General features: G+C 41.1%; 1 protein-coding gene across 2 annotated transcripts in view; it reads right to left on the minus strand.

Annotated features, from left to right (window-relative positions):
• The window catches only part of Wdr26 (WD repeat domain 26), a 39,387-nt gene that overhangs the window by 12,535 nt on the left and 9,371 nt on the right, over positions 1–17,481 (minus strand). For both annotated transcript variants that reach the window (XM_051148051.1, XM_051148052.1), the window contains exons 5-9: positions 14,706–14,803; positions 13,521–13,677; positions 8,623–8,761; positions 3,412–3,552; positions 439–558 (exon numbers count right to left, since the gene is read on the minus strand). In XM_051148051.1, the coding sequence (XP_051004008.1) occupies positions 439–558; positions 3,412–3,552; positions 8,623–8,761; positions 13,521–13,677; positions 14,706–14,803 (655 nt within the window). The remainder of the gene's footprint in view (positions 1–438; positions 559–3,411; positions 3,553–8,622; positions 8,762–13,520; positions 13,678–14,705; positions 14,804–17,481) is intronic.

Raw genomic sequence — 17,481 nt, forward strand, 5'->3', positions numbered from 1 at the left:
ACACCTGGAATCCCAGCACTTGGGAGGCAGAGGCACGTGGATTACTTTGAGTTTGAGATCAACTTGGTCTACAGAGTGAGTTCAGGACAGCCACAGCTATACAGAAACTCTGTCTGGAGTGGTGGGTGGGAAACAGAAGGAGAAAAAGTAACAAAATTCTATTAAATACTCATTAAAGAGGAGAGTAAAATATGTGTCAAAGTGAATCTCCGTTTTTACTTTATTTTATTTTTTAAATATGAGTCTCACTGTATAGCCTTGGCTAGCTTGTAGAACTCAGAGATCTGTCTGTCTCTGCCTTTCTAGTGCTGTGATTTAAAGTATGTGCCACCATGCCTGGCAAATGTAAATTAAAAAAAAAAAAAGCATTAAAAACAAACAAAATTTCAATTTACTTTTAATCAGGCAGATACTGGCAAGGAGGCATTCAATACTTACACACTGGTAGAATTGGCCACGTTGACCTCCTGTCACAAAGCGTTTCCCATCTGGATTCCAGGCTACACTGGTCAGACTGTCTTCATGAGATTGGCTCATTTTTGTTCTCAATTCTCCCGTCTACAAGGAAATAAAACTGTGGATGAGATGTTCAAGATTCCTCTCTAAGGGGTATTATGTAAAAAAAAAGAAAGAAAGAAAGAAAGAAAAGAAGAAAAAAAAAAAAAAAAAGAAAAAAGACTGGAAAGGAAGGAAGAGAGGGGAAAAGAAAGGAGAAGGGGAGGAAGGTAACTGGAGTATTTTCCTAATCATAAAAACATGTTTCACCGGCCTCACCACAAAGAAGACGACAGCGCTCAAAAGAAAAATTATGAAGTTCAGATATGATAAAATAAGATTTAATTTATTTCTCATTTTAAAAGAATTATATTAGTAAACTAAGGTAATTTTCCACAATCAAGACAATGAAAAGGCCACAGCTACACACCTACATCCTTCTGAGTTTCCCTCCCAGTCAAAATTCTGTGCGTGTGTGTTTGTAGAGACAGGGTTTCTCTATGTAGCTCTGGCTGTCCTTGAACTCAGAGATCCTCTTGCCTCTGCCCACTAGAGTGCTGGGATTACAGGCGTGTGTCACTGTGCCAGGTGTAATAAATAATTCTTTAAGAATACAATTAATGGGTAGTAAAACTATGCCCTTAAAACATGTTAAGAACAATTTAATTATGCTAAATTTCATACTCAAATGTTCACAATATAGCAGGGAAGATGGGCAAGGAAGACTAATTTTTCTAATATGTAATTTTATTTCAATTAAAAGTAGAACAAAGAAAGAATCTCTGTACTGTTCAGCATAGCATTCTTTATTGCTTTCATCTAAGCAAGCTCAGCACTAAAATCTCAGCCATCCTGTTACAGGTTCTAAGTTACTCAACTTAGGAGACATTACACATACCATTTAATCTAGTCCATTGTTCCATTTTGTTCAGGGATTAGAAACAGGATCTGAGAAGTAATAGCTGCCCTTGGTATAATAAAAAGTACATGGGCTTAATTTTCCTGTGAGAAATGGGTAATCAAAAGTAAAAATAAACGAGTGAAAAAAAAAAAAGGGTATGATTAGAAAGCTGGGGCCAAGTAATAAAGGCACAAGAGGCACAAAATAGAAACTAGATGTCTCCTTTATGTGAGAGGAACAAAGAAACCAAAAAGAATAAAATTGACAGAACACCAAATTCAACATCTAACTCCTTCTCCAACTCTTCCTTATTCTTGGCTATTTAATTACCGGTGTAGTCTCTTTATTTTTGGTTTTTCAAGACAAGGTTTCTCTGTGTAAGAGCTCTGGCTGTCCTGGACTCTCTTGGTAAGCCAGGCTGGCCTCAAACTCACAGAGATCTGCCTCCCGAGTGCTGGGATTAAAGGTGCGTGCCACCAAGCCTGCCTGGGCATTTACTTTTAACAAATATGTTGAAAGGTTTCTTTTAACAGTGAGTGCTGGGGCATCAATGCTCTATTCTTCTATTATGTGCAGAGCAGTGAGTGTAGAAGGCCATGTGATTACAAACCTATCCTAAAACACAAACAGGCTTAGGATTTTCTTTTTTTTTTGGGGGGGGGGGCGGTGTCTTTCCTTGTTTTGTTTTTGGAGACAGGGTCTCTCTGTGTAGCCTTGGCTGCCCTGGCTTTGTAGACCAGGCTGGCCTTGAACTCACAGAGATCTACCTGCTTTTGTCTCCCTGGGTGTTGGGATTACGGTGTGCACTGCCATGACTACTTTCTTCAGGCTTCTTAAAAGACCAACCTTCTAGAAAAAGCCTTAACTTATCAAGCAGTGCACAGGAACAGTTATAACCACCACTGTCCAGAAACTAAGACCTGACTCAAGTACAGACCCTGTAAGTGCCAGTCATTCTGTCTCTAGTAGGACTATATTTGCCTCCTTGGAAAGAAGAAAAAAACTCTTGATGAAAAAAAGTCATTTACATCAGGTTTATTTTAGTTTTATTTTATTCTGTGTTTTGCCATCTCCCTAAACCCCGTAACAAATACAATGGTGGTTAATTGCTAACTTGATACAAATAGCATAAAAGATAATTTGGGAAAAAATGAGATGTGGGTTAGGTATTAGAAAATAATAGAGATGGCCCAGTCACTAAGAGCACTTATTGCTCTTGCAGAGGCCTGGGGTTTGGCTCCTAGCCCTCTCAGGGTGATTTGCAAGCAGCAGTACCTCCATTTCCAGGGGACCTGACGCTTTCTTTATCTAAGCTCCCATGACCAGGCACACGTGTGATACATACAATGCAAGCAAAACATTTATACACATAAAATAATGTTAGTAGGATAACGTTATTTTTGAGGATGCATGCTTGAATCCTTAGGGATTAGACATATAAAGTTTGATGAGAAGATGGAGGAATACTGAAAGGAAGACTGGGCTTGCCCCACGGAGCCTGGTGACCCTAACCAGCAGGAAGCAGCTGAGGAGAACTCTGCCCCCTCTCCCCTCTAACTTTCTTTCTCTCCTACCTGGTGTTGGGGTGGAGAAGAGATATAGAAACCAAAATAAATAGATTTTAAAGTATGCCAATAAATGGTTCTGTTGTATAAGAATAAAGTTGTGTTGTTTTCCCAAGACAGGGTTTCTCTGTGTAGCTCTGGCTGTCTTGGACTCGCTCTGTAGAACAGAGACTGGCTTTGGAGCTCCACCTACCTCTGCCTCCTGGGATTCAAGGTGTGGGCCACTATGTTGGTTAAGAACAAAGTTGTAAGGCCAGGCGTGGTGGTGCACGCCTTTAATCCCAGCACTAGGGAGGCAGAGGCAGGCAGATTGTGAGTCCAGGACAGCCAAGGCTACTCAGAGAAGCTCTGTCTCGAAAAACCAAGAAGCAAAACAAAACAAGAAAACATTTTTAACAATTCTGAGTGTTAAGAGTATGTTGGACTTAAACCAAGGATAGAATCGCTCACTTGTACATTCCAAAGCCAAAGCTCGGAGCAGTCATCTGGACCACAAGCAACAAGGTAGCTGTCGTCTGGACTCCATGCAATGTAAGAGACGCCATACGCATGTCCTTCTAAGGTTTTAAGCAGTTTTAACAGATGCGTATCCTGGAAAAAACAAAACAAGACAACCCAGTTAACTGCCATTTCTAAAATAAGAACTGAATACATAGATATTCTCACTTATTCTGCTAAGTTTCTGTGCCAATCCAGCTTAAGCGCAGGCAGCTGGCTTCACAGAGATTTGCTCACACCTATTTATCACCTACTATACATGTAATGTACTAGGTAGAAATACCAACTGCCACAGATTTTGCCCTTAGGAAACTCAGAACAAAGTGAAAGTAATATGCCTAACAAAAAGCTACTTCTTTTTAAAGATTTTAATAACTTCATTGACACGTAATAGCACAAAATACATCCTCTTAAGGTATATAGTTAAACAGTTTGAATATATCCAGTCTTGTAAAACATCTACCATTGTCTAATTTTATAACATTTTTAACATTCATCCCCAAAGAAGTCCCATATTTGTTAGTAATAATTTCTCTCCCTGCAGTTCCCAGAAACCACTGCTGTTTTTATTGATTTGTCTATTCTGGGTTTTTTGGGTTTTTTGAAATTTTATTTTCAAGGTATGGTTTCTCTGTGTAGCCTTGGCTGTTCTGGACTCACTTTGTAGACCAGGCTGGCCTCACTCTCACAGCAATCCGCCTGCCTCTGCCTCTCGAGTGCTGGAATTAAAGGTGTGCGCCACCACGCCTGGCCTATTCTGGGTATTTCATGTAACACAAAATTAAACAGGATACATTCTTTGGTAGCTTCTTTCATTCATTCCAGTGTCTCCGTTATTCATTCATACCATAGGGTAGCTAATTTTATTGAGCAATATACCATTTAAAAAACCTTTTTGTTGGGGGCTGGAAAGATGACTCAGAGATTAAGAGCACTGGCTGTTCTTCCAGAGGTCCTGAGTTCAATTCCCAGCGACCACATGCTGGCTCAAAACCATCTGTAATGTGATCTAACGCCCTCTTCTGGCATGCAGGTGTACATGCAGGCAGAGCACTGTATACATATATAAAACAAAACAAAACAAAACAAAAACCTTTTTGTTTGGCTTCTATTTTTTTTAAATATTAAGAATAAAATGTTGAAGAATGTGATGGTATACATCTTTTAATCCCAGCACTTGTGAGACAAAGGAAGGTAGATGTCTATGAGTTCCAGGATAGCCAGGGCAGCTATACAGAGAAACTGTGTGTGTGTGTGTGTGTGTGTGTGTGTGTGTGTGTGTGTTTGTGTTGGAATGACAAAAACAAAAAATTAAATGGCTAAGAATAAGTATACACTTTTCTGTGGACATATTCATTCTCTCTGCCTGCAGCTGTCTCCCAAGTGCTGAGATTACAGGTGTCATTGCCACTGCCCTACACAACATCAGAATTCTTGGATCATTTGTTCTTTGTATTTTTAAGAACTGCCCAGTTTTTCCAAGTGACTGAATCATACTACATTTCCATTAACAAACCAACATCAACTCTACTCACAGCCGGGCGTGGTGGCGCACGCCTTTAATCCCAGCACTCAGGAGGCAGAGGCAGGCGGATCGCTGTGAGTTCGAGGCCAGCCTGGTCTACAAAGTGAGTCCAGGACAGCCAAGGCTACACAGAGAGACCCTGTCTCAAAAAACCAAACCAAAAACAAACAAACCTACTCATAAATACTCACCTAATCCTCATTAAGTCTTATCCTCTATAATGTGATATCAACATAATATTATTAATAACAATATACTCCAAAGAAGATTAAGAAGTCTATCTCTGTAGCAGTGGAGAGAATTTGCATTTGAGCTCCCTGATTTTAAGGCCTATGCTCTCCAGGCTTAACTACACAGTGCAAATGTATAAGGAACAAGACTCAAAGAGACAACGTGGTTATTTCACAGTAACAATTTGATTTTACACAATGGGCGAAGTCATTTTTAAAAAGCCAACCTAGGGAATAGCTAATAAAATACTAAGCTTTAGGGAGAGAGGGTGGGAACAACAATGCTGATGAAGAACCAAAGGGAAAAGACCCAAGAAACAAATAAGCTAACCAAGCAGTTACACACACAAACACAAAACAACCTGCCCCTCCACCTGTCAGAATTTTAAGAGCCTAATTTTAAGCCTAGAATAAGTACAGTCCACTAGTGATGAGCTATAAAGCAACTAGAAACAGGGCTGAAACCAGACTGAAATCTCCTGGCTCCAGAAATATAACTGTGAAGGGGATTTTTCACTCTGTTGTTTATTTTCAGGACCCTGAACCTCTCTTTCATGATAGTATAGTCCAATCCAGGATCTTGAGAAATGAGACACTTAACACTGGCTCAAAGAGGAGCCAGGAGCCATCAAGTATCTGAATCAGATCCACAGTCGGTCAGACTGGCTTGCATAGTCTTTTCTGACTAAAGAACAAAATCTGGACAAAAACAGTACTCCAGATGAACACAGAGATTTGCTTCTAAATTGGCAATAAATTCCTTTAGAAATACTTATCTAGAAAACTAGTTGTTTTATAAGAAAGATTCCATGGATAGAAGCAAGGTCTTGGATAACCACTACCTGAAATTCAGTATTTCCTTCTTTTTTTGCTTGTTTTAAGACAGGTTTTCTCTGTGTAGCCCTGGCTGTCCTATACTGGAAATCACTCTGAAGACCAGGCTGGCCTTAAACTCAGAGATCTGCTTGCCTCAGCTTCCAGAGTGCTGGGATTAAAGGCCCGTGCCACCACCCGCCCCCGGATTTCTTCCGTTTTGAATAACAAAGCTGCACAGGGTCTCTTAGTAACTATGGTAAAGAATTATTATAAAGCTATCTCATCTCTCACATTCTACAGAATTGGAACTTCTGCTGGACTTCACAGCCCAAGTTAGTAAACCTTGAGGTCACTCACAACTGCAAGTTTACTGGGTACCCAGTCTGTTTGTTTAACCTGCCTTTAAAAAAACAATGTAGCCTAGTAGGGTGGTGCCCACCTTTAATCCCATTGCTCCTGAGGTAGAGGCAGGTGGGTCTATGAGTTTGAAGCCAGCCACGGCTACATAGGCAGACCCTACGTTGAAAAACAAAATAAGAAGCTGGGAGTGGTAGTGCATGCCTTTAATCCCAGGCACTTGGGAGGCAGAGGCAGGTGGATCTCTGAGTTCAAGGCCAGCCTGGTCTACAAAATGAGTCCAGGACAGCCAAGGCTAACACAGAGAAACCCTGTCTGGAAAAACCAAAAATAAACTGAGAACAACAATAACAACCAAAAAAAAAAAAAAAAAGGGGGGGGGGAGGGGTTAACAGTGTAAACAACCAACCTTACTTGCCTTGTCTTGGATTTCCCAACCTAAGCAAATATATAGCTGCAATTTTAAGTTATATGCTCTTTCATGCCCAGACACAAAGTAATGCATGTGTATATGTAAGCTATAACCATTTGCTGAAACAGAATGAAAAGTGCCCTCATAAAGTATCTACCATAAATGTTTGAAACATCATATGGAAATTACTTGATAGCATGTGCTTGTTTCTGGGTCAGTTGGAATCAGTGATTTCATTCCTTATATAAAACTCTGTTAAAAGATTTCTGGGGGCTGGAGAGATGGCTCAGAGCACTTAAGAGCACTAACTCCTCTTCTAAAGGTCCTGAGTTCAATTCCCAGCAACCACATGGTGGCTCACAACCATCTATAATGTGATCTGATGCCTTCTTCTGACATGCAGGAGAAACACTGTATACACAATAAATAAATAAATAAATAAATAAATCTCAAAAAGATTTCCGTTAAGGCCAGGCATGGTAGTACACACCTGTAATCCCAGCACTCAGAGGCAGAGGCAGGCTGATCTCTTTAAATTCAAGGCTAGCCTGGTGTTGGGAAAAATAAAAATAAATAAATAAATAAAGTATTTGTTATGTTATATGTGCAGACACTTGTGTGGAGTCAGTTCTCTTTCCACCTTTGTGTAGGTCCCAGAGAGCAAAATCAGGTCCCCAGGTGGCAGCCACTAAGCAGTCTTATCTCTAAGACTCTGTTTAATCTGTCATTGTTTAATACAAAATAAACTGGGGGGTGGGCTGCTAATATATTTATCAAGGGCCAAAAGCTGTATTTGAGCTTTAAAGCAAGTTTTATTTACTTTAGATCTCAGGTGAATGACTCCTAAAACAAGTGTAGCTCCTCAACCTATTTGGAATCACTAAGGACAAAAATGCTTGATTTGTTAAAAGAAATGGACACACTTATTTCTACAGATCTGGTGGTTACCTAGAAATAAAGACAATTCTTAGAAAACTTAGCACTTAAAATCCCTATGTGATAATTTTCAAATATTATCATTGGGGGAAAACTAAAGAAGACTGCACATGAGATCCACACACCGTACTCAGTGCTGAGCACTGCTACCTCAGTCTCTTCGTCTTAACTCGATTGTATTTTAGCACCTCCAAGTCACTCAGATAATTAAACAATGCACACCAACTTAGCACACTCTAGTATTTAACACTGAACAACTAGGATAATATTAATGTACAAACATACACACGCGCGCGCGCGTGTGTGTGTGTGTGTGTGTACAGATAAAGGAAAAAATATAGAGAAAAGTGGTCAACAATGATACATCTCTATCTGCCCAGTGTTCAGGAAGGAAGGAACAGGAGTTCCAAACCAGACCAAAACTGCATTTGCAAAGGACCACTACTTATACATGTGCATACTGAAAATAGGTAAGCAGCTGGGTGGCAGAGGCACATGCCTTTAATCCCAGGACTCAGAAGGCAGAGGTAGGGAGGTCTGAGTTCAAGACCAGCCTGGTCTATAGAGGGCCAGAGATACACAGAGAAGCCTGTCTCAGAACCCCCAGAGAAAAGGGACCAGGGAGTTAAGATTCAAAAATATCCCCCATTGGGGCTGGAGAGATGGCTCAGCCCTCTGTCGCTCTTGTAGACCTGAGTTTAGTTGCTGGCATCTACACAGTGGCTCACAGGCATCTATAACTTGGATCAGATACATTCTTCAGGCCTGTACAGGCAAGGCACACACATGGTGCACATACACATATGCTGCCAACACACACAATAAAATAATTAAATGTAAAAAGTTATCACCGTTTGCAATCTAAGGACTCATACAGGAATACATACCGGGTCAACTTGCCATATGATAACCGTGGTATCCTTTGATCCTGTGGCTAGCTTAGTGCCATCATTAGAGAATTTACAGAACCACACTTCATTACAATGCTCCGTGAGTATTTGCTGAGTGTAACAGGGGAACTGCCTCCTAAAACAAACAAATCCACACACAGTTACTTTTTCAATAATGAGAAGGGCATTTAACAAACCAGAGAACTCCTTATGGAGGTCACACCATAAACCTCAAGTATAAATATGAACACATTTACAACCCTCAAGAATCAAATTTATTTTGGTATGTTGAAAAACAAAACACCATGACACCAGGTACTTTTTGTTCAAGCCAACTCTAGTGAACATCTGTATATAAAATCTCCTTCAACCTGATGCTTACTTTTGCCTGCCTTGTGAAGACGACTTGGTCAGACTAAGGCAATCATGGAACTAAGGCAATTCAGGAATTATGTCTCCGTACTTTACAGGTGGATGCCATCAGCTGTTCAACAAGGCCTGAGGGATAACGCAGCATTTCCAAACACATAAAATCAGGTTTTTCGAGACAGGGTTTCTTTGTGTAACAGTCCTTGCTATACTGGACTCCCTTTTGTAGACCAGGCTGGCCCTGAACTCACAGAGATTTGCCTGCCTTTGCCTCCCGAGTGCTGCAAGGAGTGTGTCAGTGTGTGCCTGCAAACATGTATGTGCGTCACGTGCATGCCTTATGTGCCTTGTGGAGACCAGGAGAGGGTGTCAGGCTCCTGGAACTGGAGCTACCGATAGTCTGGGCCACTGTGTGAGTACTGGGCACCAAACGCAGGTTCTCTGCATGAATAGCAAGTGCTCTCTTAAGCACTGGGCCATGTCTCCACCCTCCTACCCATTTTGAAGCTGGTTCTTACTACTGTAGCCCAGACTTGTGTGAAACTCTTCATCTTCCTGCCTCAGCCTTCCAAGTTCTGGATGGATAGGCAGGCAGGTGTGGTCCTTTAAATTTATCATCACAAGACTCAACCGTCTTCTCTATTTTCCCCTACCAATAAATAATGGAAGCCAGCACAGTGAGCCTGTGTGCACATGAGCACGTGTGAAGTTCTGCAGGAAGACTGATTGAGCCAAGAGTTTGGTGCTAGCACATCTGTAGGGAAGGAGGATACTGTCAGCTCAGCAGCATGACAGGCTGAGTTAGCTTTAGGAGGTCATACCTGGCAACTTTATGTTTTACGTTACTTCACTAAAAACTGCTATTTCACTCTGAACCAAAATAATGCATACTTGTATTTTTTGAAGCGTTTTCATAAGATAACTGTCTTAAGTTTTGTTTTTGTCTTCTGTCTATGGGTGCTGTGTCTATATTGTGTCTCTGCATCACTGTGTGCACTCTGTCTACAGAAACCAAAGAAGGGCACTGGACCCGCTGGAACAGCTGTTGACCATATGGGTGCTGGGAACCAAACCTGAGTCCTCTTCAGAAACAAGCATTCTTAACTACTGAGCCATTGCTTCAGCGCCCAGAATACTAACTGAGACGACTAGAGAAATTCTATCACCCCCATTTTCACAAGGTTCCAAGAGCAAAACTGTTAAGTAACTTAACTAAAATTTGAACCTATGCTTGACTGCACTCTTTCCATGTCAACTTTAAGTAATATTTTTCAAAGACTGAATAAAATTAAAAAAAAAAAAAAATGTAATACCTAAAGTTGACCACAGTTAAAAGATTTATTAAATTAGCAAATTACCTTTGAGGAAGTACTGATTCAATTTTTATCTATATTTTATAATAATCCTATAATAAAAGTTAACACTTATAACGTGAAAACAGATTCATTAGTTACTGGTGTTTCAAAAAAAGGAAAAAAATCTTAGAAAATTGGTTTTTTTTGGGGGGGGTTGTTTTGTTTTGTTTTGTTTTTGGGTTTTTCGAGACAGGGTTTCTCTCTGTAACCTTGGCTGTCCTGGACTCACTTTGTAGACCAGGCTGGCCTTGAACTCACAGTGATCCACCTGCCTCTGCCTCCCAAGTGCTGGGATTAAAGGTGTGTGCCACCACGCCCAGCTCAGAAAATTGTTTTAAAAAACTTCTTCTGCAGAGAAACCTTGTCTCAAAAAACCAAACCAAACCCAACAAACAAACAAACAACAACAAAAAACAAAAAAACACAACCAAACAAAAGAAAAACTTATTCAGCCAGGTGGTGGTGGCACACGCCTTTAATGCCAGCACTCAGAAGCAGAGTGCTGGCCTATCACTGTGAGTTCAAGGCCAGCCTGATCTACAAAGTGAGTCCAGGACAGCCAAGGATACACAAAAAAATCCCTGTCTCAGGAAAAACAAAAGCAAAAAAATTCCAGGGCTTGAGAGATGGCTCAGAGGTTAAGAGCACTGCCTGCTCTCCCAGAGGTCCTGAGTTCAATTACCAGCAACCACACAGTGGCCCACAACCATCTATAAAGTGATCTGATGCCCTCTTCTGGCCTGCAGGTATACATGCAAACAGAGACTATATACACAATAAAAATAAATAAATCTTTAAAAAACAACAACAAAAGAAAAAAAAAAAAAAAAAAAAAAAAAAAAAAAAAAAAAAAGAAAGAAAGAAAGAAAGAAAGAAAGAAAGAAAGAAAGAAAAACTTACTCTGCCTCTGTGCAGCCTTGACTGTCCTGGACTCGCTTTGTAGACCAGGCTGGCCTTGAACTCATAGCGATCCACCTGCCTCTGCCTCCCGAGTGCTGGGATTAAAGGTGTGCACCACTGAGCCCAGCTTAAGGCTCTTACTTTCTGACACTTCTGGCCCCATCAGGTCTAGCTGTCACTTAAGAGACTCTGGTCTGTAATTTTAAGTTTCCAGCCTCCTGACGGAGCTATGAAACAAGGGACTAACTAACTATATCGCCTTTTAGTCTATTATCTCCCTCTGCCTCTATTTAAGCCAAAAATTCTTTAAAAATTCTCCCAAATAAGTCAAAGAACAGTGTGAAGGAGTGAAAGGGGCTAGGGAGAGGATCACAGACCACTTCCTAGCAGAGCACTCGGTCACCAGATCATGACCCAGCACTTTACGATGACCGTTACTACTACTATATATATATTCCCCCACCCCCCAAGACAGGGTTTCTCTGTGTTGTCCTGGACTCACTTTGTAGACCAGTTTAGCCTCGAACTCACAGAGATCCCCCTGCCTCTGCCTCCCCAGTGCTGGGATTAAAGGTGTGTGCCACCACTACCCAGCTGACCAACACTAGTTTTTAAGGCCATAGCTCAAACTATGTTTTTCCTGTAAGTATGCTGACTGATGTCACAACTATACACAGGTAAATTGTAGAGCTGGGGATGCAGCTCAGTGGTAGAACGTTTAACTAGCATTTGGAAAGACCTATGTTCTACTCCCAGCACTGACAAAAGACAAAAACCAAAGTAAAATGCCTGGTTTAAACACACCTCAGTACCATTTTAAACCAGTATCTAGATGCGAGCATAGTCTTTATGGTTATTCAGAAGTTCCTTTTTATTTTATTTACTTTTATGTGCATTGATGTGAGGGTGTCAGATCTTGGAGTTACAGACATTGTGAGCTGCTATGTTGGTGCGGGGAATTGAACCCAGGTCCTTCGAAGAGCAGGCAGTGCTCTTACCCACTAAGCCATCTCTCCAGCCACGCCCCCCCTTTTTTTTCTTAAAAGACAGGTTGCTCTGTGTTTCTCCGTGTCCTGGACTCGGCCTGCCTCTACCTCTGGAGTGCTGGGATTAAAGGCCTGCGCCACCATACCTATCACTTACTCAGAAGTAACTTCCTTACTGACTCACATATACATTTCTGTCCATCATTAATGAAATTAATTTCATCCACTAATTCTTCAATGAGTGCCGGCAAAAAAAAAAAAAAAAAAAAAAAAGTGCGTGCACTATAGCTACTGGCTTTTAGTTTTTGTCTGGTCAGAACCAAATCATTTCTTTCCTAGAGTTTGAAAGGGTTTATAAGTTCTATCTTGGTATTTTACATTTAAAGTTCTGCCAGGTGTGGTGGTGCACACCTTTAATCCTAGCACTCGGAGGCAGAGGATCACTGTGAGTTCGAGGCCAACCTGGTCTACAAGGTAAGTCTAAGACAGCCAAAGCTACAGAGAAACCCTGTCTCAAAAAAACAAAACAACAAAATAAATTTAAAGTTCTGATTTAAATTTGAAGAGCATCATTAAAATAGAAAAGAATTTTTTACTAAAAAATACTTTTTCTTTTTCTCTCTCTCTCTCTCTTTTTTTGTTTTGTTTTGTTTTGTTTTTCAAGACAGGGTTTTCTCTATGTAATAGCCCTGGCTGTCTACAGACCATACTGGCCTTGAACTAAGGAAGATTTGCCTGTCTCTGCCTCTAGAGTGCTGGGATTAAGGGCATATGCCACTGTGCCTGGCTAAAAAATACTCTTAACACCAAAAGAGAAGCTTGAATCCCTCCCAGTTCAATTATGTGTCTGGTTTGAAAATGTAAACACCAAGCTAATACCTGTTAGTCTAGCCATTTTTAGAGCCCTTCATTTACAAAAAGCAGAACTTTCATTAAGGAAAAGTATTTCCATGGTTTTTATATGCAAAGAATTAATCTGGTGCATAATTATATAAACTGTTGAACACGGAGGGTGACCAAACCCACAGACAATGACATCAAAGAGTAGCTTTTAGGTTTCGGCTCCCAACTGTGGCTTACTACATAAACAGAGGCTTATACATTAGAAATGAATTTTCTATGAGTTTTCTACTAAGTTTCAATTGTGGCAGTTGTAGGTTTTACTGATAAGATTTGAACTGTTATCTAGATAATCAAAGAAACCCTACAAAATGTTCTGATTAAGTTCATACTTCTATTTTTGAAAGACTAACACATTTGAACATGTAAGAAAATTTCCTCTTACCTACTACAAACATGATCTATAAGTAGAGACACAGAATCTAGATTATTGTCAAGTTTGGTATTGTGGTACAGGCACCGATCCCTCTGTAGTTCCACCGCCTGCCGCAGCAGAGTCTGTAAACGCCGTGGGGGGAGCATCACTGATGGTGGTAAATACGCTTTAATAAAAGACATTTTAAAAAAGAGAAATAAAAATAATAATAAAGTGTGAAATGTAAAGACATTTACTTCTGTTGTACCTTTTACCTCAATATTGTTTCCTTTACATAAACAAGCTCTAGGGAGATGACATAAGGTTACGTTTTGAGTATTTGTCAAAAGCTACAGTGATATTTGCCACTAGAAAGAAATATATATACTGGCTGTACCTTGTACATAGTTTCTGGGGGGTGGGAGTGGGGAAAACACCACATACAGAAAAATACTATGAAAGTAAATAAAAGGAAAATTAATAGACAATGCAATGATGACTATGCATCAATGGGTGACCAGGTGAAAAAAAAAATCTTCACTTAACAAAGAACAATCAAAACACTGACTCGCCAAGTTCTAGCTGCCTTCGGTGACTACTAATGCCAAGGGTACTGTGCAAACTCACACACTGTGCTTTCTAGCAATACAAACACTTTCCACCCCTCTTGTGCATTTCTCCAAAGCATATGGAGTGTTTATTTTCTGATTGAGATTTTCACTCTCACTGTAACATGATATAACATGAAGTGCACAGAAAGGAGATATTTTGTATAAAGATATGGTAAAAATGAAACCCCCAGCACTACTTAAAAGTGACTTAACAGTTGGAAAAGAATAAAATAATTTAAAAAAAAAAAAAAAGTAAAAGAATTTACCTAAAGAAATCCAGACACTACTAAAGAAAAATCAAAAACTGCATAATGCTTATATGATGTGAAGCTGTGGTCCATACTGTTCTCTGAACATAGTACTTTTTTTCCTCCATAGGAAACCTTGAGAGCATCACAAAGAGGATGCTGAGACCAGCACCTTCTCACTGACTCCAGGGGCTTACATCTGGTGAGTGTGAACATTTTTGCTTTAAAGGGCTCTGTAATCCGGTTTCTCCTCTTCTACAAACACCCAGGAAAAAGTATGACTAAGTACAAGCTTGCTATTTGATCTCCAGTGCCTACTTCTAACCTAGAGAAATCAGCATTAAAATGACTCTTACTCTGAAGCTTGTCCAGTAGTTTGGACCGGGAAGCTGTCCCTTTGCCTTCCCATTCAGCTTTGGCCCGGAGGTCTTCCGCGTGGCTACACATCAGATACCTGTAACAGAGTAGGCAACAAACCTCAAACCCTTTTCTTTGGAATATAATTGAAAAACAGTTGATTTTATTTTCACAATCAAGTTCTTGGTTATACAAATCAAGAAGAACATTTTTACAGTGAACTCAACTTATTCATAATAAAAATCTAGTACCTTCATAAATTATTAAAAGGAGTCAGGCATGGTGGCACAGGCCTTTAATCCCAGCATTCAGAAGGCAGAGGTAGGTGGATCTCAGTGAGTTCTAGGCCAGCCTAGTTTACAAGGCGAGCCCAGGGTAGTCAAGGCTACACAGGGAGACCCTGTCTTGAAAAACAAAAATAAATAAAATAAAATGGAGACAGGTGTGGTGGTGCACACCTGTAATCCCAGCCCTTGGGGAGGCAGAGGCAGAGACCTGGTCTACAAAGTACAGGACAGTCAAAGCTACATAGAGAAACCCTGTCTTGAAGAACAAAAACAAAAATATTAAAGAGTAATATGCTATTCCCTAACTAGCTAACAGTGCCCTTTCAATTAAAGAGTGCTCCCATCTACTGCTATGTAGCTCACTCTGTGCTGGGTCCCATTCCAAATTCTCAGCACATGCTTCACCAAATGCCCACAAGCAGGCCATGTGAAGCAAGCACTGTGATGCTAATTCCATAAATGAAGAGACAGACACAGCAAGCTCAGGAGGTAGTCTTGAGAGAAGGTAGGCAAGACAGCAACCCAGGCATGCTGGCTACAGACCTTGCTCTTCACCCTGAACTAACTTCCCAGCTTCTCTGCTGCAAGTACTTAAAGAAAAAAACAAACAACGCGGGGGCTGGAAGGTAGGTCAGTGGGCAAGAGCACTGGCTTGGCATGAGGACCTGAACTCAAGCACACAGAAAGCCAGGCAGCGTCGCTCCTCACTATGTGCAGATGGCGCTACAAAGGCAGGCGTTCCTGACCTGGGCAACTGTATATATGGCCCTGGAGGGAACACACCTCCCGCCTGGCTTTTATCAGGGGAGCAGGAGTGAGTGAAAGAACTGAAGGCCTTTATTCAAACATGCAGCTGAGATGGGGCAAGTAACTCTCCTGGGCGCATTGCCTGGCGTCTGCCAAACATACCACTTGTACAAAGGACACTCAAGTAGTGAGGGATAACTAAACCAAGTGCTCCGTCTGCCCCCTGCTGCACAGGCAAGGCTCAGTGGTGCCTTTCAGATACCAGAGTCATTGCTCCTCCTCTCCTTAACTCGAAAAGTAAGAAAGGTGGCGCACGCCTTTAATCCCAGCACTTGGGAGGCAGAGGCTGGTGGATCACTGTGAGTTCAAGGTCAGCCTGGTCTACAAAGTGAGTCCAGGACAGCCAAGGCTACACAGAGAGACCCTGTCTTGAGAGAAAAAAAAAGAAAAGAAAAGAAAAAGGAGTATGGGCTCAAGCTTGAATAAAAGCTCCTGGGGGGGGGGGGGAGTAAGAAAGTCTAAGTAAATAATAGAATCTCTTGTCCTCTTGCTATTTAGTATGGATTTATCAATTCTGTTAATGAAAAACTTTTTAGAAAGTGTAATTATATTTAACAGGCCAACCCCTGCCCAAGAGAAACTGGATACTATGAATACTTTGTTTTTAAAATAATTTTGGGGAGCCAGTGAGAGGGTCAAGGCTCTCTTAAAGGAGGCTGCCTACCAATCTGAGTGTGATTCCTGGAACCCGCAGGCTGGAGGAGACTCACACAAGCTGTCTTCTGACCTCTCATGTAAATGACATAAAATAAGTGGAAAACAAAAAAAGACAAAAAAATGTTCTGGGAGAATTTAATGTCAGTAGCTAAGTGGGAAAATTTACTTTTAAATTTTGTAAAACTGACACGTGGTGGCCTACAACCCAAGCTGCTCCAAAAGCTGAGGTAGCCATGGGAGCTTAAGGAGACTGTCCAAATACAAAGAACAGGCCTGCTTGGTGCGCTGGGTGGATTGGGGGACAGGTTCCCCTTTTCTAAGGAGTAGGGGAGGGGAGGTGGGGGAAGAAGGAGGGAGGGTGGGACTGAGAGGAGGGGGGAGAGGGGCTGTAATCTGGATGTAAAGTGATTTAAAAGAAAAAATCTAGCCAGGCGTGGTGGCACACGCCTTTAATCCCAGCACTCAGGAGGCAAGGCCAGCCTGATCTACAAAGAGTCCAGGACAGCCAGGGCTACACAGAGAAACCCTGTCTCGAAAAACAAAAGCAACAACAAAAAATCTAGAAGTCTTTTAACATAACTCATATCACTTTTATTACATCAGGCATCCTCCAGCTGCTGTGACCATGAAGAAAAACAGAACAGAGAAGAACTGGTCTGAAAACAGGACATTTGGGCTAGACATGCCTACTAGAAATCCAAGTGGAGAGTATCAAATAGGCTACTAGCTAGGTAGGGTACATGTGAGAATCACCAGAATGCCCGGATCTGTGAGTTCAAGGCCAGCACAGTCTGGGTAGTGAATACCAGGGCTGCAGGGCTACACAGTGAGCCACTGAATCAAAAACAAACAAACAAACAAACAAACAAAAAAACAAAGAGGCTAGTCCGAGCACTCAGGAAGGCAGAGGCAGGCAGATCTACGTGAGTTTGAGGCCAGCCTTGTCTACAAAGTGAGCCAAGGCTATACAGAGAAACCCTATCTTGAAAAAACAAAACAAAACAAACAAACAAACAAAAACCAA

Source organism: Acomys russatus, chromosome 6 (genome assembly GCF_903995435.1).
Source record: "Acomys russatus chromosome 6, mAcoRus1.1, whole genome shotgun sequence".
Lineage (NCBI taxonomy): Eukaryota > Metazoa > Chordata > Mammalia > Rodentia > Muridae > Acomys > Acomys russatus.